The sequence below is a fragment of the Strix uralensis genome, chromosome 17, assembly GCF_047716275.1.
Source record: "Strix uralensis isolate ZFMK-TIS-50842 chromosome 17, bStrUra1, whole genome shotgun sequence".
Classification (NCBI taxonomy): Eukaryota; Metazoa; Chordata; class Aves; order Strigiformes; family Strigidae; genus Strix; species Strix uralensis.
In genome coordinates, this window is record NC_133988.1 from 5,613,059 (window position 1) to 5,637,068 (window position 24,010).

Consider the following 24,010-nt stretch of genomic DNA (forward strand, 5'->3'; position numbering starts at 1 on the left):
CAAAACTCGCTCAACACTTCTTGTTGAATAGAAAGACAAAAGATTATAGCAAAATCACAAGCATCTCACTTTCACACAGAAATAAGGTTACCAGTTCCAGCTTACTCTTTCATTCACGTTTAAAACTAGAATAGCAACTAAACATTTGAAAGCATTAATTGTGGTTTTGCCAATACCCCCTCCCAGGAAAAAAAAAAACCCTCTACAAACAGCAGAAGAGCTCACCCCTGGCTTGCCACCCTCCACCTCCAGATGCTGGACAGCAGAGGAAACAGAGCCTTGAAAAAGATTTGGCAGCTTGTAACCTTTATTTTTAGTTTTTTAAAATTATTTAAAAAGCATAATTAGAAACTTTCATTACAGAAATAATCCTAGCAAACCAGTTAGACATTCCATTGCTCAACATTTAGGAAACTTCACATCAGCACCACTAAAGAGACAGTCCCCACCCCTTCCAATTGAATAGTCAGTGGCAAGAGCAGAGAGGTAACTGCTCCTCTACAGCCAGCTCTAGGAAAAAACAAAAAGAAAAATCCCACTTTAAGCCAGGAAGTTAGACACCCGGATTGGCAGAGTTCAAACCGTGGTCAAAGACCTGGACTCAAAGAGGACCAATTTTTCCATTTAAGAGAACACTCCAGGCTTGGGTGCACCATTTCCTCATTTTATTGCATCATTTCCAGTAAATTCAGACATTTTCTTTAATTCTGCCTGTATGAAGTTACTCCCTCCTAGATCTGCACACATGCTACCACAAGAGTCCCGAAGTAACACAGCTGGACCCTTTAATCTGAAAGTGGTAACCATCACCGGACAGCTTCATTTCAACAGGAAGGCTTTGAGGACTGGCCCAGCTCCTTCCTTGGGCACACACCACATCCGACACCAGAAAGCAGACAGGATGGACTGGTGTCACTTAAGCCGCCACTTTCCACAGCCGCCCAAGTCTTACAATTATCAGAGCTCACACTAGCAATATCATCCCAGCTCATTCTTATTCTTGGGTTACCAATGAAAGATATGTGAAGAAAAGAGATGGGTGAAGGCAGCTGGATACATACTCCCAGCACCTGAACTGATTAAAAAAAAAAAAGTGTTACACATTCATTGTTTGCATTTTTTAAAAAGTCTTTAAAGTGATTGATTGTGATGTGATTGTATGATTAGGGCTCTTACCGCAACCCATAAAATCTAAAAAAATGCAGGCAAAATAAGTGACTAAAATTTGGCCTCTCCTGGGGTAGGGGGAGGAAGGGAGAGAAGTGGGCTGATTCAAAGCTCATGGACATCAGTGAATCATATCCTACCAATCTAAGGCCAGTGATTCCATAGGGCCACTCACTGACAAACTGAGTACATCCACCTTCAAGGTCTTAAAGGAAGTCATACCTTCCACGCCTTTTAGTCATTTTAAGAAAAATTTATTTTTTTATTATTATTTAGGCAATTATTCAGGTGCTGAGCATGTACTTTCAGCCCAGACATTTGATATTTTAGTTACACACACATACACTCTCCACCTTTAACTACATCTACTCAGGCTGATGAACTGAGCTCTTGTTTTCCCAGAAAGGCCAACACGGGCCAGGAAAACGTTGCTGAGCATAGTGAGACCAGTTTGTTTCCAAGGGTGATCCTCCACCACCACATAACCCAAGCAAGCAAGCTTTCCATTTCTTTACATTAAACAGCAGTCCTGCTTTCTAACAGAAGAATCCTGGGAATGATCCTGCAGCAGCTTTCATATTCAGACATCAATCCAGAACCGCTGGATTTATTTTCATGCCTTTTCTCTCTCAAAAACAAAAGCTTTGCCACCAAAATTCACATTCAAGTTCAGATCGCCTATTTGTGGACAGGGCAACAAGGAGAAGTTTGGGTTTTTTGGCAGAATCACATGGTTTTTGTTGTTCTCAAAAGAAATGGACCCTCACTTAGGACCCTGGCAAAACCAGAAGCAGAGGTCAAAGGAGTTAAACTTTTTTTTTTAAAAAAAAAGCAAAGTTTTATCCAAATAAATCCCACTTCTGCAGGTCAGTTTGTTTTTCAGTATCTTGATTCAAACTAAAGGAGAGCACAGGTACAGCTGGGCTGCAGCACACGGTGAAACCCCAGGACCCAGCCACAAATCTGGATCATGGCAAACTGAAATTCAAGGCCCCAGCAGCAGCACCAGCTGCCAGCCCAGGGGCTGGTGAAGTGAAACCCCCAGCTCCAGCAGCAACACCTGCAATCCTGGTACCTAGAAAAACAAAGCCTGAGCCCCAGTAAAAGCCTGGAACTCCAGGTGAAGCCATAGGCCCCAGGGGCACCAGTTGCCAGCCTGGAGCCCAACAGAAAGGAAGCCAGAGACCCCAGGAAGCAGTTGCTGCCACCCTGGGGCCAACTTGAATTAAGAACTTTGTACTATTTCTTTAAAAAGATGAACTCTGCAGTCCATGATTGGTTGACATTAAGAAGGCATAAGCCAAAGCGACAACAGGGAGGCGAGGCTGGTTAAAGCAATATACATTATATACAAACTGTTGGGTTAATTAGTCCACTTGGTAGGCAACGTCCTTCTTGTCTACAAGGCGCACTGGAATGAGCAGGGGAGGAGAGGGGGGCAAGATTCCATCCGATACCTTCTTGGCACTGAAGTGGTAAGGTGCCAGCGCCTCTTGATAGAAAACATGGAGAAAAAATAATCTTTAAATAACGGCACAAAACTGAGAAAGTCCTCCCAAAGCCTGCCCCAGTGGAATTGCCCGAGTCTAGCTGGAGGGGCTGATCTGTCTGAGAGCAGAGTCTCTGCAGCAGGGAAAGGGCATTAGCAGCACCGCTTCTTCCTTTTACTGTTCTTCGTTAGCTTCACCACATCATTCTGTTGCTGCTGTTGCTGCTTTGCTAAGTTTTCTTTCTTTGCTCGCAGGACTAGCTCTGTAATGCAATTAAACATCTGCAAGAGAAACAAGCAAGTTCAGACCACCCAGGAACTCAAGCTAGCTTTTGTGGGATGCTGTTCTTTTGAAATAACTCCACTTCTCCAGATATTTCAATAATCGTTCAGAGATCTTCCCCTGCCCACTACGGGCCAAGTAGAAATCCAGTACCTTCCCGACCCACTCCCAAGTTAAATCAATAACACCTCTATCCCCTTTCCCAAACCAGTAAACAGAAACAGGTCAGTTTGGCAACTGAGGCCAGGAGTGAAGATTACTTCTGGGAGGTAGGACTGCCCATTCTCCCTAATAGCAAGTCTTTCCTGAGGCCATGCCTAGTATGTTAGCACTGTAAAGCTAGTGAAAATGTAACGTGGGATCCTTCATTTCACTTCCCCAACTCCTCCAAACACAGTTGGATGTCTTTTTTTGACATTTTACCTACTCACTTGCAATTTGTATAAACCATTTTATCTTTCTTCCTCAATGGGAAGAACGTAATTGATATTTTTTCCCAAACCATTATCCCCAAAACAATTTTATCTATATCCTTCTGCATATTATATTACCTCTTCCACATTAATATTTTCTTTGGCGCTGGTCTCAAACAATTGGATCTCCATCTGTCCAGCAAATTTATAGGCATCTTCTGTTTCTACCACTTTTCGCTCTGGGTCATCATTCTTATTTCCCACTAAAAAAAGGAAAGAAAAAAGTCAGTTTGGTACTTCAGCAGGTCAGCCCACTAAATAAGACGTTGTGACTCTCTGATTAGAAACCTACCTAGTATCCGGCAGACATCATCACAGTTTTGATTAATTTCATGCAACCACCGTTTTACATTCACAAAAGATTCTGCACTCGTTACATCGTAGACAACAATGACCCCATGTGTTCCTCTGTAATACCTATGGAGAGGAAAATACAATAAATGTTAACTCAGGCTGTGTATCACCTTCTTGGCTCTTTCTCTTTCACTTCGCTTCTACAAGATTCATAACAAATCCCCAACTTACAGCAATCAAGTGCCCCCATTTTCTTTCCACTGGGAGTCATTTAGCTCTTTCAACAGCTAGATCACATGCTATTCCTCTAAACCTACAGAGTTCCCTGCTCATTTAGTCTATACAAGTAGGTTTCAAAGTCCAAAGACTGCTGTTTACTTCCTTGTTCAGGTTGACAAGACCTTCAAAGATGAATACTGTCTTCCAGCTAGGTGAGCAAAAGGTAGCGGTGCCCCCAATACGTCCTCAGAACTGGCTGTGATGCAAACTTTTGCATTGTACAAGCCACATCAAGTTTTTGCAGTAATTTTTTTATCTGTGAAAGATCACTTACAGACTAAAATTTCAGCAGATCTCCAAATATACTCAACCCTCACAGTTCTCTTGTGCTCATAAAAATTTCTGTCTTGTTGAGCGACTGTGTTCTGATCACACCTTCCTACTCAACAGATCGACTCCATATGTGCATTCAATGCGCTCTGCTACCTTTAGCCATTAAAAATAAGCTTCATTTCAGTTTATTCCCATTAGTCTTGGGCAACCAGCACCTTTAAAAGATGACAAGCAATTCTGATATGCGAGAAAATTGCCAGAATTCAAGTTCCAACATTATCACCTGCATGAACCTACTAAAGGCGGACAGTACGCGCACCATGAGAATGCTATATAAAAAAAAGGAAGCTCCACCTTCTCAGTTTTCAGCCACATTCACGGGGCTACAGGGTATTTTCCCTACTGCAAATTAGTCAGCTTTGACCAAAAAAAAGTAATTGAAACAGTGGACGGTGAGGTCTTCACCAGCATCTAGCTTTGATGTAGCCTTATTCTTTCCCTTTTATTTCCTCTTCTTTCTCATGATCGATATTAAGATTTTTAATAAAACAAATTCAAGAACCCAGCATACCAAAATTGAGGATTTTTCCCTTAAACTGCGACAGCATTTCTAGACCTTGATCTCTTACTGTAAGTACCTCTTGCAGCACTCTCCCTTCCACTGCACTTTAGATGTCCACTGTGACCGCTCTGGTCCTCTTTGAAGGAGTTATTCCAACTCAAGCAAACACATCCCTGACCTTCAAAGCCTTTTAATCTAATCCAAATGCACTTTCAGAAGATCTCAAAGCTTCAGCTCACTTCTGCTACTGATGCACTTGAGCAAGTCACTCTTTTCCCCACCTTTAGCCTCAACCCTTCTGTAACAGAAGCCACAGAAGCCACCTGCCTTTACAAGCCATCAAGACAGAGTTCCACAGACAGGCCTGTATCACATATGGAGCGCACACATCTCCCCCACCCCCTTCCTCTCATGATCGCTTTGTAGTGATAGTCATCTGTGACATGACACATACTCTATGGAAGTAGGGGAGCCCGCTCCTACTGCCCATCTGGGCATTTTCAGAAGACAGTCAAATACTTCTTCCATGCCATATTCTACCAGTAATTTATACTGTACATTCACTTTCCTTGGCAAGAATTAACACCAGTAAGAATTACTTATTCCCAGTCTGTAAGAGATCTTGCACTTTCAAATACTCTAGTCCATTTGCAATTAGTTCCTTTAACAGTTTCAAAACTTGCTACAGCACTGCATTTGTGCTTTACTTCATTACAAGCTCAACTTCATTTCGTAACTTAGATCCTTTAGAGCAAAAAGTATTCCACAGCCTGAATCCACACGTTGCAAAAATAAACCATCCTCTCCTGACACTAACATGCACTGCACACTGGGTTTGATGGATATTGCTTTGTGTGATAGCATTAGAAAGGGAAAGATCTCCAATCCTACCAACACACTAGATTTCTCTACATCTGAACAATAAAGTAATCATCTTCAAATTCTCCCATATCACCTAATAGTCTTTTAATTCAGCAACCCTCAGGCCAACCTACCATTTCCTCCCTAACACTGAGCATTACATGTGCAAAGACAACACAGCCTTTAGAGAAACGCAGTGGTTCAGCTACACCTACGCAGAGCTGCTTCATTCTGCTGTGCACACCATAAAACCATGCCTGGTATCCCAGTCATCCAAACCAGAGGACCCAACGGAGCACCCTGCTGCTCCTACCTTGCCCACGCACCTAGGTTTTCTTCTAAGCAAAGCATATGATGGAGGGGAGTAGAATAACACGCACCCTGCACATACAGATCCCACTCCTGACATGTCGTCAGCACAGTTGTCGTTTGCTCTTAGGGATGAGGACTGTGGGCTGGACCATGCACCACAGACCACTACGGCATTGAAAACTCTGCAGGAGCTGGGAGCTCCTGCCACAAAGCGCTAATATTGCCAACCACCTCAAAAATATTTTCCTTTGTGCAAGACAGCAAACCTTGACTCCTGCTGAGCTCCTACCAGCATACACTGCTTCTATTTTTAGAAGGGAAAATTGTCTGGCACATCATTCTAGAAAGGTTGCCAACCCCTCATCTACACTAAAATGTCATTTTCTCCACTGGCTGACATTACCTTTTAGCAGCTTGAGAGACAAGACCATGACCACCTTTTATTCTCTAACTCTTAAGCCCCATAATACACATTTTTCTCAAAAAGCTAGTCACGCTATTTTCTACCATTTGTTAGATACAGCCTTGTGTCCTAGATAACATTTTAGGCTTAACAAGTACAGCAACCCCAAGTGCAGGACAGTACTAGAAAACAAAATCTAATTTATCCTACCCCATACTTCAAACTTCAGAATGATGCACTGCAGAATTGCTTTTATAACAAGTTGTAGGCTTTGGCGAGTAGAGAACAGATGGGGCTTTTGGCATTCAGGGAGGAGTAGGTGTAAATTTTGTGCTTTTGGCAACCAAGAGGTAGCTGAGGCTTTGACACTAGGGAAGGAATGCCTTATCTTCTTCCCATCCACATTTTAGGGAAGATGGAGACCATAGAAATGACAGCAGAAGAGAAATGAAGTTCTCAATCTCAGCCTCCCATTCAAGGGCTAAATGACTGCTGCTAGCTGTCCTCTACATGGGAGGTGCGCTAAACCTAAAAAGCCAGTACCTGCTACTACTCCTAGTGATTAATACATGAATGAAATACAGGGGAAAAAAAGTTATAGAGCAGTTATTCATGTTCAGAGTGTCCATGAAAGTATCCTGTTGAGGTAGACAACCAAAGCTGACCTGTATATGCCCTTGGATGCTTGGTAGTAGCCAACTACCTTCCATATGGTTGGAAAAGTTACCTAGATCTAAAGGCTTTACATTTAGCTTTGGTGTGGAAAAGGCTTAAGAATGATAACACCTAAATTGAAATAAACACAGTACCAATTAAGTTGCTTGTTCTACCTACAGAATTATATTTAAAAAGATTAAAGACATAAGCTTACTGCCTTTGAAAGATCACCTACTAATGCTGCAAATTTGATACAGATAAACTTCAGAACTGGTTTACCAAACTCATCATTTCCTTCAGCCATTTGCATTCTCCCCTCACATCTCGGAAGATAACCTTTCTAAGCAGAAGGGAACATTTTGCCATTCATTGTGGTACTGCCTACTACAAGAAACCAGTAAGAAAGTTCTCAGATTTCCTCTAGTAAATGCTTCCCAAGATTAGCAAACAACTAGTTTCATGAAGCATGACGGTAGCTACATCAGATTTAGAAGAGACAAAGTATTACTGACTGCATCAGTTCAGTGGGGCACATATGTTCATTTCTCCAGAAAAAAAATAGATGTAACTGGCCAACTTTAAAGATAGGTCATTGGTTAAATCCAACATCTTTGTTAATATTCCACTAGTTTGTAGTATACACGTTTCCTTGGTTTTCAGTCCTCTAGAATTCTAACCAATTCTAGAGACTTCTAATAATCTGTTTTCATACTCATCTTTTTTTCAGGTTCCTGGAAGCACATTTATTGTCACAGGTCAGTTGACTAGTCTTTTGATCATGAATATCTGGTTTACAAGACACAGCAATTCCGTAACCTCAAAAAACTTATCCCTCTCTTGAACATGCCACTCCACACAAACACACAGCAGAAAATCTCTCTGCTAACACTATTCATCCTGAGCTAGCATCTGACAACTATTATTTAAGGCTTAAATCCTAAAACCAGAGTCCTGAATTAGGACAAAGTAGTCCTATCTATAAGAGCAAATCAAGTACAGGAACTGGTTGTTCATGCATCTTAAGTATTCCTGCTAATACAGCTGAGTCCAGGCATGCTAAATCTCTGGTGAATTTAAATCCAATTTAGAGTTGATGATGTTCAATGCCAACCAAATTCACACAACTTAGCCTCTCCTCCCACTAGGCACCAGCTATCCCAGTATTTCCACATTTAATAGACAGCAAAAACAGCTGCTGTCTTTTATACTTCCCAGTCTGAAATTCTGATCTAGTTTATTTCTCCTGCTTTGCTGTAAAATACTCCAGACCAACTTGACTTCTGTTCCTTAACAGTTTTATTCTGTTCTTGTGTAGCTGTAGTCAAGTAAAATCAAAATAGTATATAACCTTTCAATGTTTCCCAGTTTTCTACGACTAACTTCCTACCACCTCTACCATTTTGCAATTTTAGGTCTACACAGCAGTAATTCCAACCTATTACTATTATTAACAGATGGGCTCCAATTTCAGACTTCCTTGCCAGGCTTGGCTCAACGTCAATCTGAACTCTACCTTTAACTGTAAAGGGACTTCCTAGACTACAGTAATACTGAAGGAACACCTTTTTATATTCTTAACCTCAATCTATTCAAAGACTAAACAAAGACTACTACAGTGTTGACAGTGCACTTGCACTCCACCCATGACTTGGTAGCCAAGCCCTTTTGTAAGTAGTAGCATGGTAACTCAATTTGTCACTCAGTTTGGGATAAGCAAATCAGTTACAGTATTACTTTGCCAATTAAAAAAATATAGAACCATTTCTAAAATCCGAATCTTGTTATCTCCCGTTTTTACAGGTGATATGTTTAGGTCCACAGTGCCTCTTGAAAGGTATCAGTGAACACTAGACAGTCTGAGCTAGCGGACCTAGCAGCAAGAGGAGTCCTTGTGACAATGTAACCAGCATTCCCAAAGTGCTTTCCTCAACACTTCAAATGCACTTGGAGACAGGAACTTCTTTGCTTCAAGTTGCACAAAATTAGTATCTTTCTTCCCTGACCATGGAAGATTCTGTAACTACTTTACCAGAGACAAGGCAGGAAAAGTGGGGCCCTCACTTCCCCATGAGTAAAATATACCTCACTTTGGTAAAAAGCTATGCAAAAGAAAGAAGTAGCAGAGTTCAAACAGGTCATGGAGACCTTATAGCAGCCTTCCAGTACCTAAAGAGGGCCTACAAGAAAGCTGGAGAGGGACATTTTACAAGGGCATGTAGTGACAGGACCACGGGTAATGGCTTTAAACTGAAAGAGAGTAGATTTAGATTAGATATATGGAAAAAATTCTTCACTATGAGGGTGGTGAGACACTGGCACAGGTTGCCCAGAGAAGCTGTGGCTGCCCCCTCCCTGGAAGGGTTCAAGGCCAGGTTGGACGGGGCTTTGGGCAACCTGGGCTAGTGGAAGGTGTCACTGCCTGTGGCAGGGGGTTGGAACTAGATGGTCTTTAAGGTCCCTTCCAACCCAAACCACTCTGTGATTCTACGGCACATATGCCTTCGAACCATTGCAGCTCCTCCATTTTAAATGTTAATCAAAGAAAAAAATTTACATAAAACACTACACAAAGTCCAATCTGCAGCTATTCCTGTTCACAAAAGGAAGCTTCCTTTCCTGGTATTCCCCGTTCAGTGCCGGATACCATGGCTTTTTGAACTAGCTGGCATCAGCCCCACGAACCAACTGTCATTAACGCAGCCCCGAGTCGTGTCAGGGAATCTGAAAACAGGAAGGCCATTTGCTGACTCAGCACTAATTGGGGCACTCTGTGACTAGCCTGTGCGCACAGCTGATGGGAGCCGCAGCACTGCATTGCTGCCTCCCCCTCACCACTTCCTGCCCAAAGCTGCCTGCAGCACTGAAACAAGAAGTGAGGTCACACACAGGAACCCTACAAGAGGCAACCAAGTTTTTTCAAGCTAAACACTTAAGAAACAATGGAAGTAATCCAGTAATATCCGTATAGGAGCGCAGAGGAAAGGGGCGGCGCACACATCAGGTTCAATCTTGCCATTTCTAGCTGTTTAGGTGTAACACAGATGCAACCAATCTCATTATTTTTATGTCTGAGTAAGTTAACCAATACATCAGCTGAGAATGATCCTCCTCTCAAACAGGAGCCAAAAGAGAAGTCAGTCATGAAAGACCAAGTGAAACACCTAGGTCTTTCAAGAATCATTATTTTTTGTTAATACCCAAAGGAAACAAAAATCCATTTCCAAGGGTATTTTTTCCTCTTCCCCTAGTGCCATGGTAAGCAGTTCCACCTTTACTGCAATCAGTTTACAAACATATTTTATTCTTAGTTGCCACCACTGCAGCTCTGGGTGTGGTTTCTTCAGGAACAGGAAAAGCTGTGCACACGCTGTTCAAAGGGACAATGAGCATGAAACTGAACTCGAACCAAGGAAAAGGTTAACTTCATGTGGGCGTCTGCTTCAACAGAACCCCACACAAAGAGAGCTGCTAAAATGCATTTGTCCTAAAAGAAAACTAAATATTGGAAATCCTATTCTTCGATCTCAAAGCTATTCATTAGTTATATGCACTCTGTACTTCCACAATACATTCAATCAGAGGATGATCGTCTTGGACAGGCTTCAGAGACAAGTTTTCTATTATATGCAGAACAGCGAAATAACTCCAGTTCTACCATTTGGAAACTAGCAGCAGAGGAATAAGACAAAGCCATCTCGGAAATGCACAGGAGAGTGAGGAAATCTGATATCGCAGTTTCAAATCCAGCCACAATATCACCATCGCTATCAGTTCTAAAACAGCTGAGAGAAGTCCCACTGTACAGCCTGCAAAGCTATCATTAGCGAATCAACTCCAACATTAAAGTATCTAAACCATAACTCTTAACTACAAGATCCATACAGAAAGCTACATATCACAAAGCCCAGTTATACTCACGTTGATGTAATAGTCCGGAAGCGCTCTTGTCCAGCTGTGTCCCAGATCTGTAGCTTCACCTTCTCTCCATTGATCTCAACTGTCCGGATTTTAAAATCCACTCCAATTGTGGTAATGTAGCTGCCTGAAGGGAAAGCGTGGGTAAGTGAGAACCTAAGTCTTGTTTATTTTGGATGTCCCAAAGCACACTTCTGAACACTATTTGGCAGTAGCTCTCAGACCTTGTTGAAAGGAGAAGAAGGTTCCCGCTATCTGCTTATCATTTAAAATGCCCTATCAGGTCATGCTGATCTGCATATTTTTATCTGCAGCTAATAGCGTTTTTCTAGCCATAAAGCCACTTCTTCCATGCCACTCTTAAAATTCAAAACTCAGTGTTACAAAATAAAATTATTCTTCTACTGCATTGGTGGTCAAGAGTAAGCACCCACATATCTCAAGAAATGGACAGTAACTATGCGTGTATTTCACTTGTGAAAATTCTCAAAGCTTTGCTTTAAACGCTCATGCAATCACTTACTTTGAATACAGTCTGTTCTAAGAGTTACCTCCTAATAAATTAGTTATGTCACAAATGTAAGTGGTTTAGCCACAATATTCAATCTAAATCCCAAATGGCCAATGGGAAGTCTGCACAGAGTACAGCATAAGCTAAAAAACCTAAGCTATTTCTGGAACCATGTCAGTATTTAAATACTGTGGTACTTCCAGTCGCAAGTGAAGATCAGAGAGGATTGCTTGTATAGGCTTATACCAAGAGAAGCAAAGTTAGAAACGTAACGTATTCCTCGTACAGCTATCAGTGGGTAAATGCAGAACAACTCCTTGCCAACCAGCAGCACTGGAGCAGACCTTGACCATTTCACTTATTGAAGCAAACAAAACACTCACCTGAGAACGTATTATCTGCAAAACGCAACAGCAAACTGCTCTTGCCCACACCTATGACAAACAAAGACAGCAAGATCTTTGAATACAGTCATCTTGGGTGTCAGGTAACATAACAGTATTTTACCCATCCATTGCATTTTTAACTTTAACTAGGATATTTTCCCAGCAGATAACTTAGTAGCATCCACCTTGACTATTCATCTCAGTACTCTCCTTGAAGATTTGATCAAGCACACTGCAGTCATTCCAAGACTTGGTATGCTTCTTGTAACAGTACAGGGGTTTTTTGGTCCCCCCCCTGCTTCCTCCAGCCCTCAGCAAACTCTCGAACAGCAGCTTCTGAACTGTGGTCAGTTCTAAGAGGTCATAGAAGAGTAATAACTAAAAGCAAGTTTATGATCAGTAGGCTTACATTTGTTAATGGAAGATCCAAAAATGAGTACGTCCTGCTAATTAACAAGTACTCAGAACACTGCTCTAAACTACTCTATTGAATTCCACTTGCACATCGTGCTTACCACCACTGCCTACCTCCCATTCATTATGCCGTGCTGAATAGCAGTGGAGTTTGGACTACTTTGACAATCAGGCTAGAGTTTGGTACTATAAAGCTTATGTTATCATGACCATAGTTTAACAGAAGCCTAAACCAAACAGGGGAGTTGGGAACCATTGTTCTGGATTGCCATCCAAAATAGGCTTGTTGCCCATCTAGCAGGCAAGGACACATACCTTTCTGAAGTTGTACCTTTTGCCAAAACGTTCTGTGAAACATTTCTCTAAGTACTCTGAGTAGCACTTCATCCGGGTTTTCCTTAAATGATTGTTTGCACCCTGATCACACCCTGCTGCAGGGAAGCATTTTTCACAGTGCTTCAGACAAGAATCGTAAGAAACTCATCACTGCACACCCAACCAAGGGAACCTGAGTATCAGAATGCTTCAAACTTGTTATCTCTGCACAACATCTCTGCTGTTAATGTCCCTTCCCCCCCGAAAAGAAGTCTGCTATGGCATGAAGAGGAAATTCAACTTCACCAGGGTGATTATCTATTAAATCTTTTAAGGTAGAAGTTATTTAGCTAATTATTTTGATGATGTATAACTTGCAAGTTCTTCTTAATAGAAGACCTATGCAAAGACTATACAGAACTCCAATAGTTCTCAGCTGCTGGCATCTGAAGATAGCTACCAGCAAAAAAACAGCCAAACTAACCAAAAATCTGCACAATACCAATAAGTCAGTTCTCATTTGTAAAGAGTTCAAATCACAAGACATCTGAAGAAGCCATGCTCATTTCTAGTTGAGTATTACAAATCTTATTAATAAAAAAAATTAAAAAGAATGCTACAAAAAATACAAAGTTACAGTGTGCATACACTGAATACCTCTGAGCTCAAAAAAGGTAGCAGAGCAGTTCCTGAACTTTAACAGAGGACTGGTTATTTAGCAAGTTAAACCTCTGCAAAATACCAGTCAGTTAAGGAAAAAGAAATTTTTTTAAAAAAAAAAAAAAAGGTTTCAGCAAGTACTATGCTTCTTGATCAAGCAGCCTTGGCCTCCAGCTTAGTAAAAAAAAGTAGATGCTGGAACCCACAGATTTGTCAGATCACACCACCTTCTTAAAACGTCAGCCAGGCTACGCTGCAGAGCTGCATGGGCCACACATGACCACTGCTTTGTCAGACTGTCCACCGCTGCACAGACACAGTCTTGTCTCTCTGCTCTCAGCACTCAGGCAGCTTCTGGAGAAGAGAAACCTCCTGAACTCAGGAAGTTCTACATGCTCCTGATGACAACGATATCACTAAACAAACACTGCCCCTGACCCACACTGTTCACGCATAGAAAAACCACACTCTTCATGACCCTCCACTTCCTACACAGAGTTATTTGAAGACCTGAAAAGAGAAGGCTAGCAGAGCTTCTTTGCTTGTTGAAGACAGAAAAACAAAAGGAAACAAAAAAAAAAGCCCTATTTGCAATCAAAATTAAAAGCAAATTTCTGCGTCATACCGGTTTCTAAAACCCGTATCTTACTGAATGGTAGAGTGAATTACAGAAGCGCATGCAAAGCGCAGATCATCTGTATTATTTTTAAATATTTGGCACACCTGAGATCGCCAGCAGCTTTTCAAGATGACCTGTTCTAAAAACACACAAACCTACTACCTTCTTGACATATTTGCATACAGGGGAAAGCAGATGAGACAGAATCATCCTACGCAGTATCAGTCCACTTCTTATTGCATGGAATAAGCATCAATAAACAAGGCAAGCAAACTGTTTTGTGGAAGCAGGGACAAAGCCTTCCCGTTGGGGCTAGCAAAAATTAAAAAGAAAAATCGATACTCAAACTATATACTGAGATTTAATTACAACAACAGAGAACCCCAGGTAACCTGACAACTCTCACACTTTTTTCCTCTCACTGGATACACTATAGAGACTTTGCTCAAGAAGACTCAGCTAAGAAATTTCATTTAATTGTTTAAAGTGAGAAGTCTTCCTCAGAGTTTTCACCATCCTGTTTATCTTGCCTGAACAGTTTTGAAACTCATCAGCAAGCAACAGAGTTACTGCTCCACTCAGAATGCAGCATTTGGTTTTAATAATCCATAGGCTCCCAAAAGTGCCTAGGGCTTTAAGCTGTCTTGAAGCTGCTGCCCCTTCTCCCTCTTCCTTTTATATTTCTTCCTGCAGACACAGTTTAGTATAGAATAAAATATTTTTACATACAGCTAAAGCTTCTGGAGTTGACAACTGCCAAGATCGTGCAGTATTACACTTCTACCCAAGAGCCATGCCTCACTGCATGCCAGGACCTGCTGCCTTATGGGCCACACCTCTATTAAAAAAAGAGGGTGGATGCCATCTTCTCCAGTTTATGGAAATTAAACTGTAAGCTGTTGGAGTGTTACCAACACTGAACTGGACTGAAGGCAGGAATCTTCCCAGGCCCAATTCCTATGTACCTAGACTAAAGCACAAGACACAGGCTGAGTTCACACGCTAGCCCTCCAGAAGTTTCCAAAACTGCTGCAGAAGTATTTACAAGTCTATTTTCAAAAATCTGTAAGTACCCCTCATCCATGACCATTTTATGTATTTGCATCATATACTATACCTAGAAGTACACAAAGCTACCAGCCCTTTAAGCATTTATTAAAAAAAAGTGACAAACTCTAGAACTGAGACTTCAGGCTGAAGGACAGAAAGAGTCTTCAGAAATAATTAAGATAATAAAGAGTATTAAAATGCATTAGTTGCCACACTGGAAACAATGGTCCCCATGGCTGAGGAGCAGCCAGCCCTTCCCATCGATGCCTTAAACTGCTTGTCACAGGGAAGGGAATTCCCTCCTCATCCCAGCAGGAGATTAGTGGGCGCCCTCAGAACATGCGGCTCGCAAAGGCTGATCCTAGCACGAACGCCGATGCTGTCCTTACTTATACGTGCCTAATCTTCCTTTTCCTAAACCTAGCCAAGCTATTTACCATAATATCCTGTGGTAGCCAGTTCCGCAGGTTCATCAGATAAAAACTTACGAAGCCCAAGCAAAGGCGCCTTCTCATTCAAAGAGCGGCGTCCCCCGGCGACCCGCCCGGCAGAGCCCAGCGCCGCGGCACCGACAGCACAACGGCGGCGAAGCCCCACCGCCAGGGAACCGGCCGCGACGGCCCCGCGGGTGCCCCGGGAGGGGGCCTCCCTCCCGCCTCCGCCGCGCTGCCCGCCCCGGCCCCGCCGCCGCCCTCAGGCCCCTCACGGCCCGGGCGGAGGCGAGGGGCGTCCACCCCGCCAGAGGCCTACCCCCGCCCCCGGGCCGCGCCGCCCGCCCGCCCTCACCGCTGTCGCCGATGATGAGCAGCTTGAAGAGGTGATCATAGTCCCTGGCCATGGCCGGGGCGGCGGGAGCGGCCGCGGTCGGCGGAGCGAGCGGGGAGGGGGGAGGGGGCGGCGGCGGCGGCTCCGGGCCGGATCCACTTCCCGAACAAACAGCCGGAACTGACAGCGGTGCCCCCCGCGCAGGCGCGGCGCGTGCCGGCGCAGCTGGCGGCCTCCGTCGGCCACGCGCATGCGTGGCGCCCCTCCCCGCGCGCATGCGCACGCGCCGCGGAGTGCGGCGCCACGCGCCTGCGCGGGAAGCGCGACGCCCTCCCCCTCCCCTTCACGGCTGCTGCGCATGCGCGCGGGCGCCCCTGCGGAGCACGTTGGCCGCGCCTGCGCAGAAGGCGTGGGGGGGGTGGCGATTCCTCGCGCGCCTTGGCGGCCATGACAGACCTGTGAGGGACGGGCCGTGGGGGGGCTGTTGGCCTCTCTCCTCCATGCTGCGGCCCGGGCCTGCTTTCCCATCCTCTCCCTGTGCTGAGCTGCCGGGTCACCTCTGGCAGGCAGCGGTGTGTTCCCCTCAGCTCCCACAGGTGCTCGCATGAGGCCTGTGGATGCAGCAGAAGGGAAGGCCAGCACCAGGAAAGCACCAAAGGTGTGTGGGAGCCCCAGTGCTTTCAGGCACTGTCAGCTCCACTCTTGGGAAGGCACGGGAGCAGACCACAATGGCTTGGAATGTGTTTTGCTTCTTCAGGATGCTTGTGCACCAAAGCATCAAGTCTCACAGCCACAGAAACAGATCCCATCAGAGCCTTCACCTGCAGGTGAGGAAGCCCACAGCAAAGTGATATGAAATGCCCAGGTGTGTCATGCTGGCCTGGCAATTCAGGCCGGTCTGGAATTAGATTCCTGAGGGTTTTAATCTAGAGATGTGTCTATATATGGCTCAGGAAGGGCCTTGACCTCACACACATCGACAGCTGTGCCTGCACCATGCACAGCCCAAATCCGCAGTTTCAAACAGCACTCTTGCCTAACACACAAACAGCCTGAGTAATTTTGCTATCAGTTGCACAAATAATGACTAGGCAAACTGCAAGACTATGATCATTTCTTAGGTGATCGTCACTTCTAGGTGGAGACCTGGCATAAGAAGAGTGTTGGTTTTCTCTTTGATTATTTTTCTACAAAAATATTTGTTCTTACAGGTACTTGAACTCCTGAGAGCAAACAATGCAGTGTTTTGATGTGGAATACATAAATTACTTAGGACTTCCTTTCCCAGTTACTAAGGCTTTTCAAGACATACGTGAAAACACAGTAACAAAAGACACTGTGCTAGGTATTGCATCTATCTTAAAAGTAATTTTGGTTTAGCATAGATTCAAACCAAAATATTGACATTATTTAATTAAACTAAGTTGATTTTTTTAATTTTAACCGTAAGTTTACAATTCATTGACAAAAGTATCTCATTAAAATGCATTTGTTTTTCACAGAAGAACAGAGACCCTTATGGTCAAAGGAAAGATGACACAGGAGTCAAGGACAGTGAACTTGAAAATACCAATCCATAATGCTTTTGATAATTACAATCTAATCAGTTGTTCTAAAGATGCTTAAAGAGTAGGATGCACCTGCTCTGAGGATCTTTTTGGTAGTACCCAAGGACAAGTAACAGATGGAAATCAGTGGGACATCATGACTGCAAACTGTATCAGTGACATTGTGAGGGTGTTTGTGCACCACAACAGGTTGCCCAGGGTGGTTGTGGAGTCTGACACACCTGGACAGTGCCCTGAGCAACCTGCTCTACTGGACTGTGCTTTGAGCACAGGGCTTGGACTAGCTGAAATCCAGAAGTGCCTTCCAGCCACAACTGTGCTGTGATCTGTGAATGTTTCTTAGAGAATGACAGACAGTTTTTAGCAGTATCGCTTTTTCCCTTAACATTGACTTGAAAGCTATAGACCCTTTTCTCTGAATTTATACAATAGGGTTTGGTTAACAGCAATATTTTTTAAGGCAGTTGTCTCAAACCAATTCTGATTTCCTATTTCTTCTGCAGAGAATATTGTGGTATGGTTCCACAGTTATATTTGTCCAATTTGTATGCAATTCATTTGGAAACAAACCAATCCAGTATGGCTAAAATAGCATGTCTGGGTTGAAGATTTTTTTTTAGCACATAAAATTGCATCTTCTAAATACTTCTGATCAAATATAGCTAATGTCTCTGGTTTTAATTATAAACCTTCCTTAATCTCAACCTTCAAAAAAGTATTCTAGCCTTCAAAGCTTACCCCTGTCAAGTCCCACACATCCCAAAATCCACTTAGATGACCTCCATCTCACATTCACTCTGCAACTCACGCATTTAAAACACCACACTCTATAGCTCATTTTGCATTATTCTCAAATACATGTTGTAGCTGAGGAGCAGGAGAAAGGCTGGAGTGTTACCAGACATGACATGTGTTGTTTAACAGACTTAAACTCACAGAAGCCCTGCTAGGTTTGCAGCTAGCCCAAACCTAGCCCAGTGCTAAAGCAACCCCCACCACATACCAGCCGCCCCAGTAAAGCACTGGAGCAACCCATCATATGACCCAACATGTGCCCTGAGCATCAGGATAGCTGAGGACACTGCAGAGCTGCGGGGAGATCCAGCATACAAACCACTAGCTCAAACCCAAAATGACAATAACTCATATTACCTTTATTTTTAAGCTCATGAAACCTCATCATGTGAAAAGTGTAAGACAGCATGATGTTACTTAATGAAACAGACAGCACAAACAGTGACTTACCTAAAAAAAAAATATTTGAATATTTTATGCTTTCACATTTGTCTCTTTTCCATTGAAATTTTTAGCACCTTGTAAGTTTAAACATCTCTCATGAATTATTTTTTGATCTTGAAATACACACAGTTCAGCTGTCACTCAGAGACAGTTGCTTGACAGTTCAAAGATGTTATTACAGTCAATTGTGGGGAAAAATTATCTTTTACTGACAACTGGTATTTTTAAGACATTTGAAATGAGAAAAAAATTAATTCTTTAGTCTCCAAGTTGGCACAATCAATTTATCAGATCTCATGTTGTGGCAAAAATTATGGGTATTTTACCTCTGATGTATTATATTGCAGTGTATAAATAGTTTAGTGAAAAGTAGCTATCAAAATCCAAATTCAGTGTTTCATTGTAATTGAAAAATCAGCATATTCTCAGTAAGTGCAAGTGAGCTTTTACCTTTTACTCCTCCCCCTCAGAAAAAAACTAAACAGTGCAGAAATTCAGCTGCTGTTTGGAAAGATGAATGAATTTTTCCACTTGCTGCTATGTAAGGTGGAAATACAAATCATCAAAATACCCTTAATAACAAAAAATCTTATTGGCTAAAATTAACAATTAACAAGTTATTAAAAAAGGCTTCTACTTAACTGTAATTTTCTTTCATGTGTTTATGGGGAGCATTGTTGTGTTTTAACAGCCAGCAGTGAAGCACCACAAAGCCACTTGCTCCCTCCTCCGCCCTCCCCATGGAGGAGAATCAAAGTAAAACTTGTGGGTTAAGAACAATTTAATAATTGAAATAAATTAAAAGATAATTAATAATAATAATAGCAATGAAAAGGAAGATAACAAAAAGAGAGAAATAAAACCCAAGAAAGACAAGTGATGCACAAAGCAATTGCTCACCACCTGCTGACTGATGCCCAGCCAGTCCCTGAGCAGCGATCGGCCCCTCCCGGCCAACTGCCCCCCAGTTCATATACTGGGCATGATGTCCCATGGTGTGGCGTATCCCTTTGGCTAGTTGGGGTCAGCTGTCCTGGCCATGCTCCCCCCTCCAGCTTCTTGTGCACCCCCTTGCTGGCAGAGCATGGGAAACTGAAAAATCCTTGATTTAGGATAAGCACTACTTAGCAACAACTAAACATCAGTGTGTTAGCAACATTATTCTCACACTAAATCCAAAACACAGCACCGTACCAGCTACTAGGAAGAAAATTAACTCTGTCCCAGCCAAAATCAGGACAAGCATCAATTAGAATCCAAGATAAAATAGGTAAGACAAGGTGCCCATAATCAAGAGCTCAAACAGCCCGACTTCAGAGAAACTTGCAATTTTTTTCTTCCTTCCTGTCTGCAATGATGAAGTGAGTGATTCTAATACAGTCACTGAACTTTTTGTCACCAGTTTAGTAGTTTTTGAATGGCATAAAATTTTGTACGTGTTTCAGCGCACAGAAGTTTTTGCATTGCATGGTTTAACTGCTGTTCCTCTGTCATCCCAAAACACAGCTACTTCACTATAGGTGAAACTAATTCCAGTGCCCTGAGACTGCCAAATCTTTAAAAGCATTTTTAGTTGAGTTTTCATTCCTTGATATTATTACCAATTCAGCGCAAAATACAGTTTTAAGATGGCTTAAGATTTGCAATGATTTGGAAGGCAAAACCAGAATTAAAAACCACCTTCAGAATGGAGATATTATGAAATACATAGAATACAATTTAAGTACGACCAGCTGAAAGTGCTGCAGTTTTGTAGTAATAGCCAACTGCATAAATACAAGATTGAAAATAAATAGCCAAAGAGCAATTCTGTAGCTTGGCTTCATAGCTGATCACAAACTAAACACATCAACAACACTGTGCTGTTGCAAAAAAAAAGAACACCCAGACCTTGTGTTGGGATAGACAACAGTGTGGTACGTAGGGCTTGCAAAGTCATCTTCTCCCCTAGAAGACCCAGTCCAGCAATGGACACCATGAGGCCAGTATGAATCAGAATGGAACAAATGCAGAGGGCAGCTGCGTAAGTTTAGAAAACATGAAAATCTATGAGAAAGACTTAGAAAATCTAAACTTGTTTCATCCAGGAGTGAGAACATTGAAGTGATGATGCAGTTGCTGGAAAAATGAACTATTTGCAATGTCTGTGGGAACAGGACAAGCAGTAATGGACTCAAGTAACAGCAAGGAAGATTTTTTTTTTTTTTAGACACAAGGTAAGGTCTGACAGTCGGAAAAGTTTATATAATGAAATAGATGGCACAGAGAGGTTATGGAATCTCCATCATACCATGCTGTAAAAAACAGTTGTATGGAAATCAGTTAGAAATGGTTTAGTTGGAGCTGAGGTGAGGGGTAAATAGCTGATTTTCCCAAGTCCCTTCCAACACTATTCCACTGACTCCTACAGCAAATCTCTGTAGCCAGGAGCCTACACCACAGGGTTAGAAGCTGACATAACATCAAGAACATTTTGACAGGTTCTTATAGTTTTGACCAGAACAAAGCACAGCACTACCAAACATCTACTCAAGACTGTATCTTGCTGAGGCATTTGTATGGTGAAAATCAAATGTTTTTCTGTTTGCTGCTACTGCCATAGCAATCAGCAAATTGGTTCTAGCAGAATGGGTGCTCCCATGTGGTTACATTTTATGCTTTCAAATTTTATGTGTACTGTTGTGTTCTCCTCCCTTCATCATGGTTTACATGCAAGGGAGATTCCACACACACACACACCACCCCCGCATTTGAAACAGCAAATCTTAATGCTCTGGCTTCTCAGGTGCAACCAGCTTCTGTGTACTTTCATAAAATAGATAAGGCTCACTTAACTGTTACTCTACATAGAATGTAAAGCTCATTTTTCCTTCTAAAAATTTGTATTCTGCAACAAGATTTTCACTATTTCCATCAAGTGGCATAAAAGGTATTAGTAAATTAAAATTAATTTTAAAAAGAGAGATATATGTGGCCAGGTAAAATAAAATACTGCTTTTCTTGGAGCAGTACAACTCACTGACAAAAAAAAAAAAAAAAAGCTGTATGTTGGAAGTGCCAAGTATCTTGTGAAGCCTTTGAAGACATAAAAATAGAGGACGTTTCACAAGTTGAATAACTAAAAAAGCTGTCTGTAGTCAAAAATACTTTGGAAATTAATAGGAGTAATTACTTACCAATTTCATTAAATGTCAGTTCTGGCTCGGTTTTAAACCCTAGCTTGCCTCAGTTTTGCAAAAGGTTTTTATAGATTACAGCACTACCCACTCCACAAACTATGCCCTAGAAAAAGCAGGTCCAAAAAGTAAATCGCAGTGTAAGGTTGTTGACAAATGAATTTGTAAAAAGAACAGTTTACACCAGAAGGATCAAAGTCAGAGCCTTTATTAAATGTTCCTTTTTTAATCAGACTGCATTTAATCCCCCTTTCGCATTTGTGATTTCTAAGGCTATTTTAAATACTTTGTTTTACAGGGATTTTCAGTCTTCAGAACCGTCACAAGCAGCAAGTTAGCAGTACACAAAAACAATACGCTTTAACTTTCACTGAGTTCTATTCCTGCTTCACAGGGTCCGTGGAAAAGACCAACAATTCTTCCACTACTGGAGTTTTTGCACAGACCCTGGAAAGGAAATAGTGTCACCAGAGTTTAAGCCTGATGTGCTCTAGCCACATCTCACAATTGGCCACAATTTACCAGTATTGATTAGTATATCTGTTTCTTGCGCGTTATCTGTTTCAAAAAGGGGACCAAATTTTCAATTTTCAGCTAATGTGGGTCTAATTAAGGCTATTCTGGTATATTTGATACTAAAATACTCTCTGGGAGTCCTTTTCATGAAATCCCATCAGAATTAACATTTTCAAAAATGAAAACATTTAAAATAGGTGTTTGAGTTGAAATGCTGATGCATTGGTTCAGTGTTTTCTTGTCTTCTGGAGCTTTATTATCACGTCAGTATAGTATCATCTATCTGTTCATCAGAGTCAGCCTGGCCAGCCAGCTTCTTCAGAGATCTCCTGCAGCTTTCGTTGAGAAGCTCCAAGCTGGCAGCATCTAGAATCTTGGAAACCGACTGTGGAAGGAAAACACCACCAATTACCAATTCCTTATGACAGACCATTCAAAAGAAGAATAAATGTAAGTGCCTTAAAAGCTGTATTTATCTAAAATCTTTCAAACATACCAAAATCCTTCATCTGGAATCTTATGATTCCAGACATGGGGACTATACAAAAGCAGCTAAGACTTAGAAAAGAGGTCTGGAAATGGATGTACAAGGTAATCCATCCAAAAATACTCTCCCCCTAGCACCAGTAAAGCTGCAGAAGGATTATACAAGTGACAAAAGTGATAAACCAGCAGTCCTAGCTAAGGTAACTACAGTGCAGTAAAGGCTTAAGGCACTTTGAAAGCAAGGCTTTCAACCTGGGAGGTATGTCAAATACCTTGATTTTATTAATACTGCACTGTAAGGTTGTACAGTATCGGTAATGCTTATTTCTTCAAGGCTTAGCATGAGAATACTGATGAAGGCTTAAATGCAAATAGGAATGTCCCACTCCATCTATTCTGTAAGAGGCTGCCAGCACATCCAGAGGCTCCAGGCACAACACCGAACCATATGCAGAGTGCTGTGACACAGCCTTCTACCAATGATTACATTTTCTTCTGTCTCATACCTCAAGCACTTCTTCACCCGCTCTCATCTTCAGAAGATTGACAATAGCTTGGTCGCTGTAGGCTCTTACACTGGTGTTTTTGTCCTTTGTGTTGTCCAGAAGCGCTTTGAGAATTGGTTTAATTGTCTGAGGATCCAGTGAGGGAAGATGGTTTTTATTTGCCCACCAAATCATCTTTTCTGCAACTAACTTTATGTCACTGGATGAGTTCTGAAGACACTGAAGGAGACAAAGATGGACTTAAATTCAGATATACCAAGGACAGGTATTTAAAGCAGTAGTTTGGGGTTTTTTTGGTTTAAGTATTTTAAACTATCACAAGAATTTTCAGCTCACAGGTACACAGGAGACAAACTTGTTACCAACAAGTCTGACTAAACTGTGTAACAGTAAGAGAAGATCAAACCTTGAAAACAAGACACCTTTTGAAAAGAAAACTTCTAAAAATGTGGTTGATGACAGGGCCACACACTTCTCTCAGCTGTCTCAGGAAATGACAATGACCACTAAGTGCAGCAAAAGCTGATAGTGTTAGCACCTCTGTAAAATACACTCCAGCAGCAACAGCCAAGTCAATCTCTGGTTGGAGTATAAGGTGCATTTCAAAAGCGGATTTCATTTTAAAATGAAAAAAGAAATAAGAGCTTTGTATTTTTTATTTAATCTCAACACATCTAGAACTTGAAAGCTAACATCTGAATGTCAACTGCATTATTAATACTGTGATAAAGGTATTGTGACAGCTGTGATACTTATATTTGAGTACACTACTATGATACAAATTCATATATAAGTGTAGGATTTCAAACAAAAAGTCTGCTTTGAAGAATG

General features: G+C 42.0%; 2 protein-coding genes across 3 annotated transcripts in view; both read right to left on the reverse strand.

Annotated features, from left to right (window-relative positions):
• Window positions 1-289: 289 nt before the first annotated feature.
• RAB35 (RAB35, member RAS oncogene family) lies at window positions 290-15,863 on the reverse strand. The gene is made up of 6 exons (XM_074886890.1): window positions 15,710-15,863; window positions 11,863-11,913; window positions 10,972-11,095; window positions 3,705-3,829; window positions 3,491-3,615; window positions 290-2,938 (listed from the first exon to the last, which is right to left on the reverse strand). Exons 1-6 carry the CDS (start codon window positions 15,759-15,761, stop codon window positions 2,810-2,812), a joined length of 606 nt encoding a protein of 201 aa, XP_074742991.1. The 5' UTR covers window positions 15,762-15,863; the 3' UTR covers window positions 290-2,809.
• Window positions 15,864-21,863: 6,000 nt separating this feature from the next.
• Window positions 21,864-24,010, reverse strand: part of GCN1 (GCN1 activator of EIF2AK4) — a 43,449-nt gene continuing 41,302 nt past the window's right edge. For both annotated transcript variants that reach the window (XM_074887770.1, XM_074887769.1), the window contains exons 57-58: window positions 23,180-23,398; window positions 21,864-22,572 (exon numbers count right to left, since the gene is read on the reverse strand). In XM_074887770.1, the coding sequence (XP_074743871.1) occupies window positions 22,447-22,572; window positions 23,180-23,398 (345 nt within the window). In that variant the 3' untranslated portion in view covers window positions 21,864-22,446. The remainder of the gene's footprint in view (window positions 22,573-23,179; window positions 23,399-24,010) is intronic.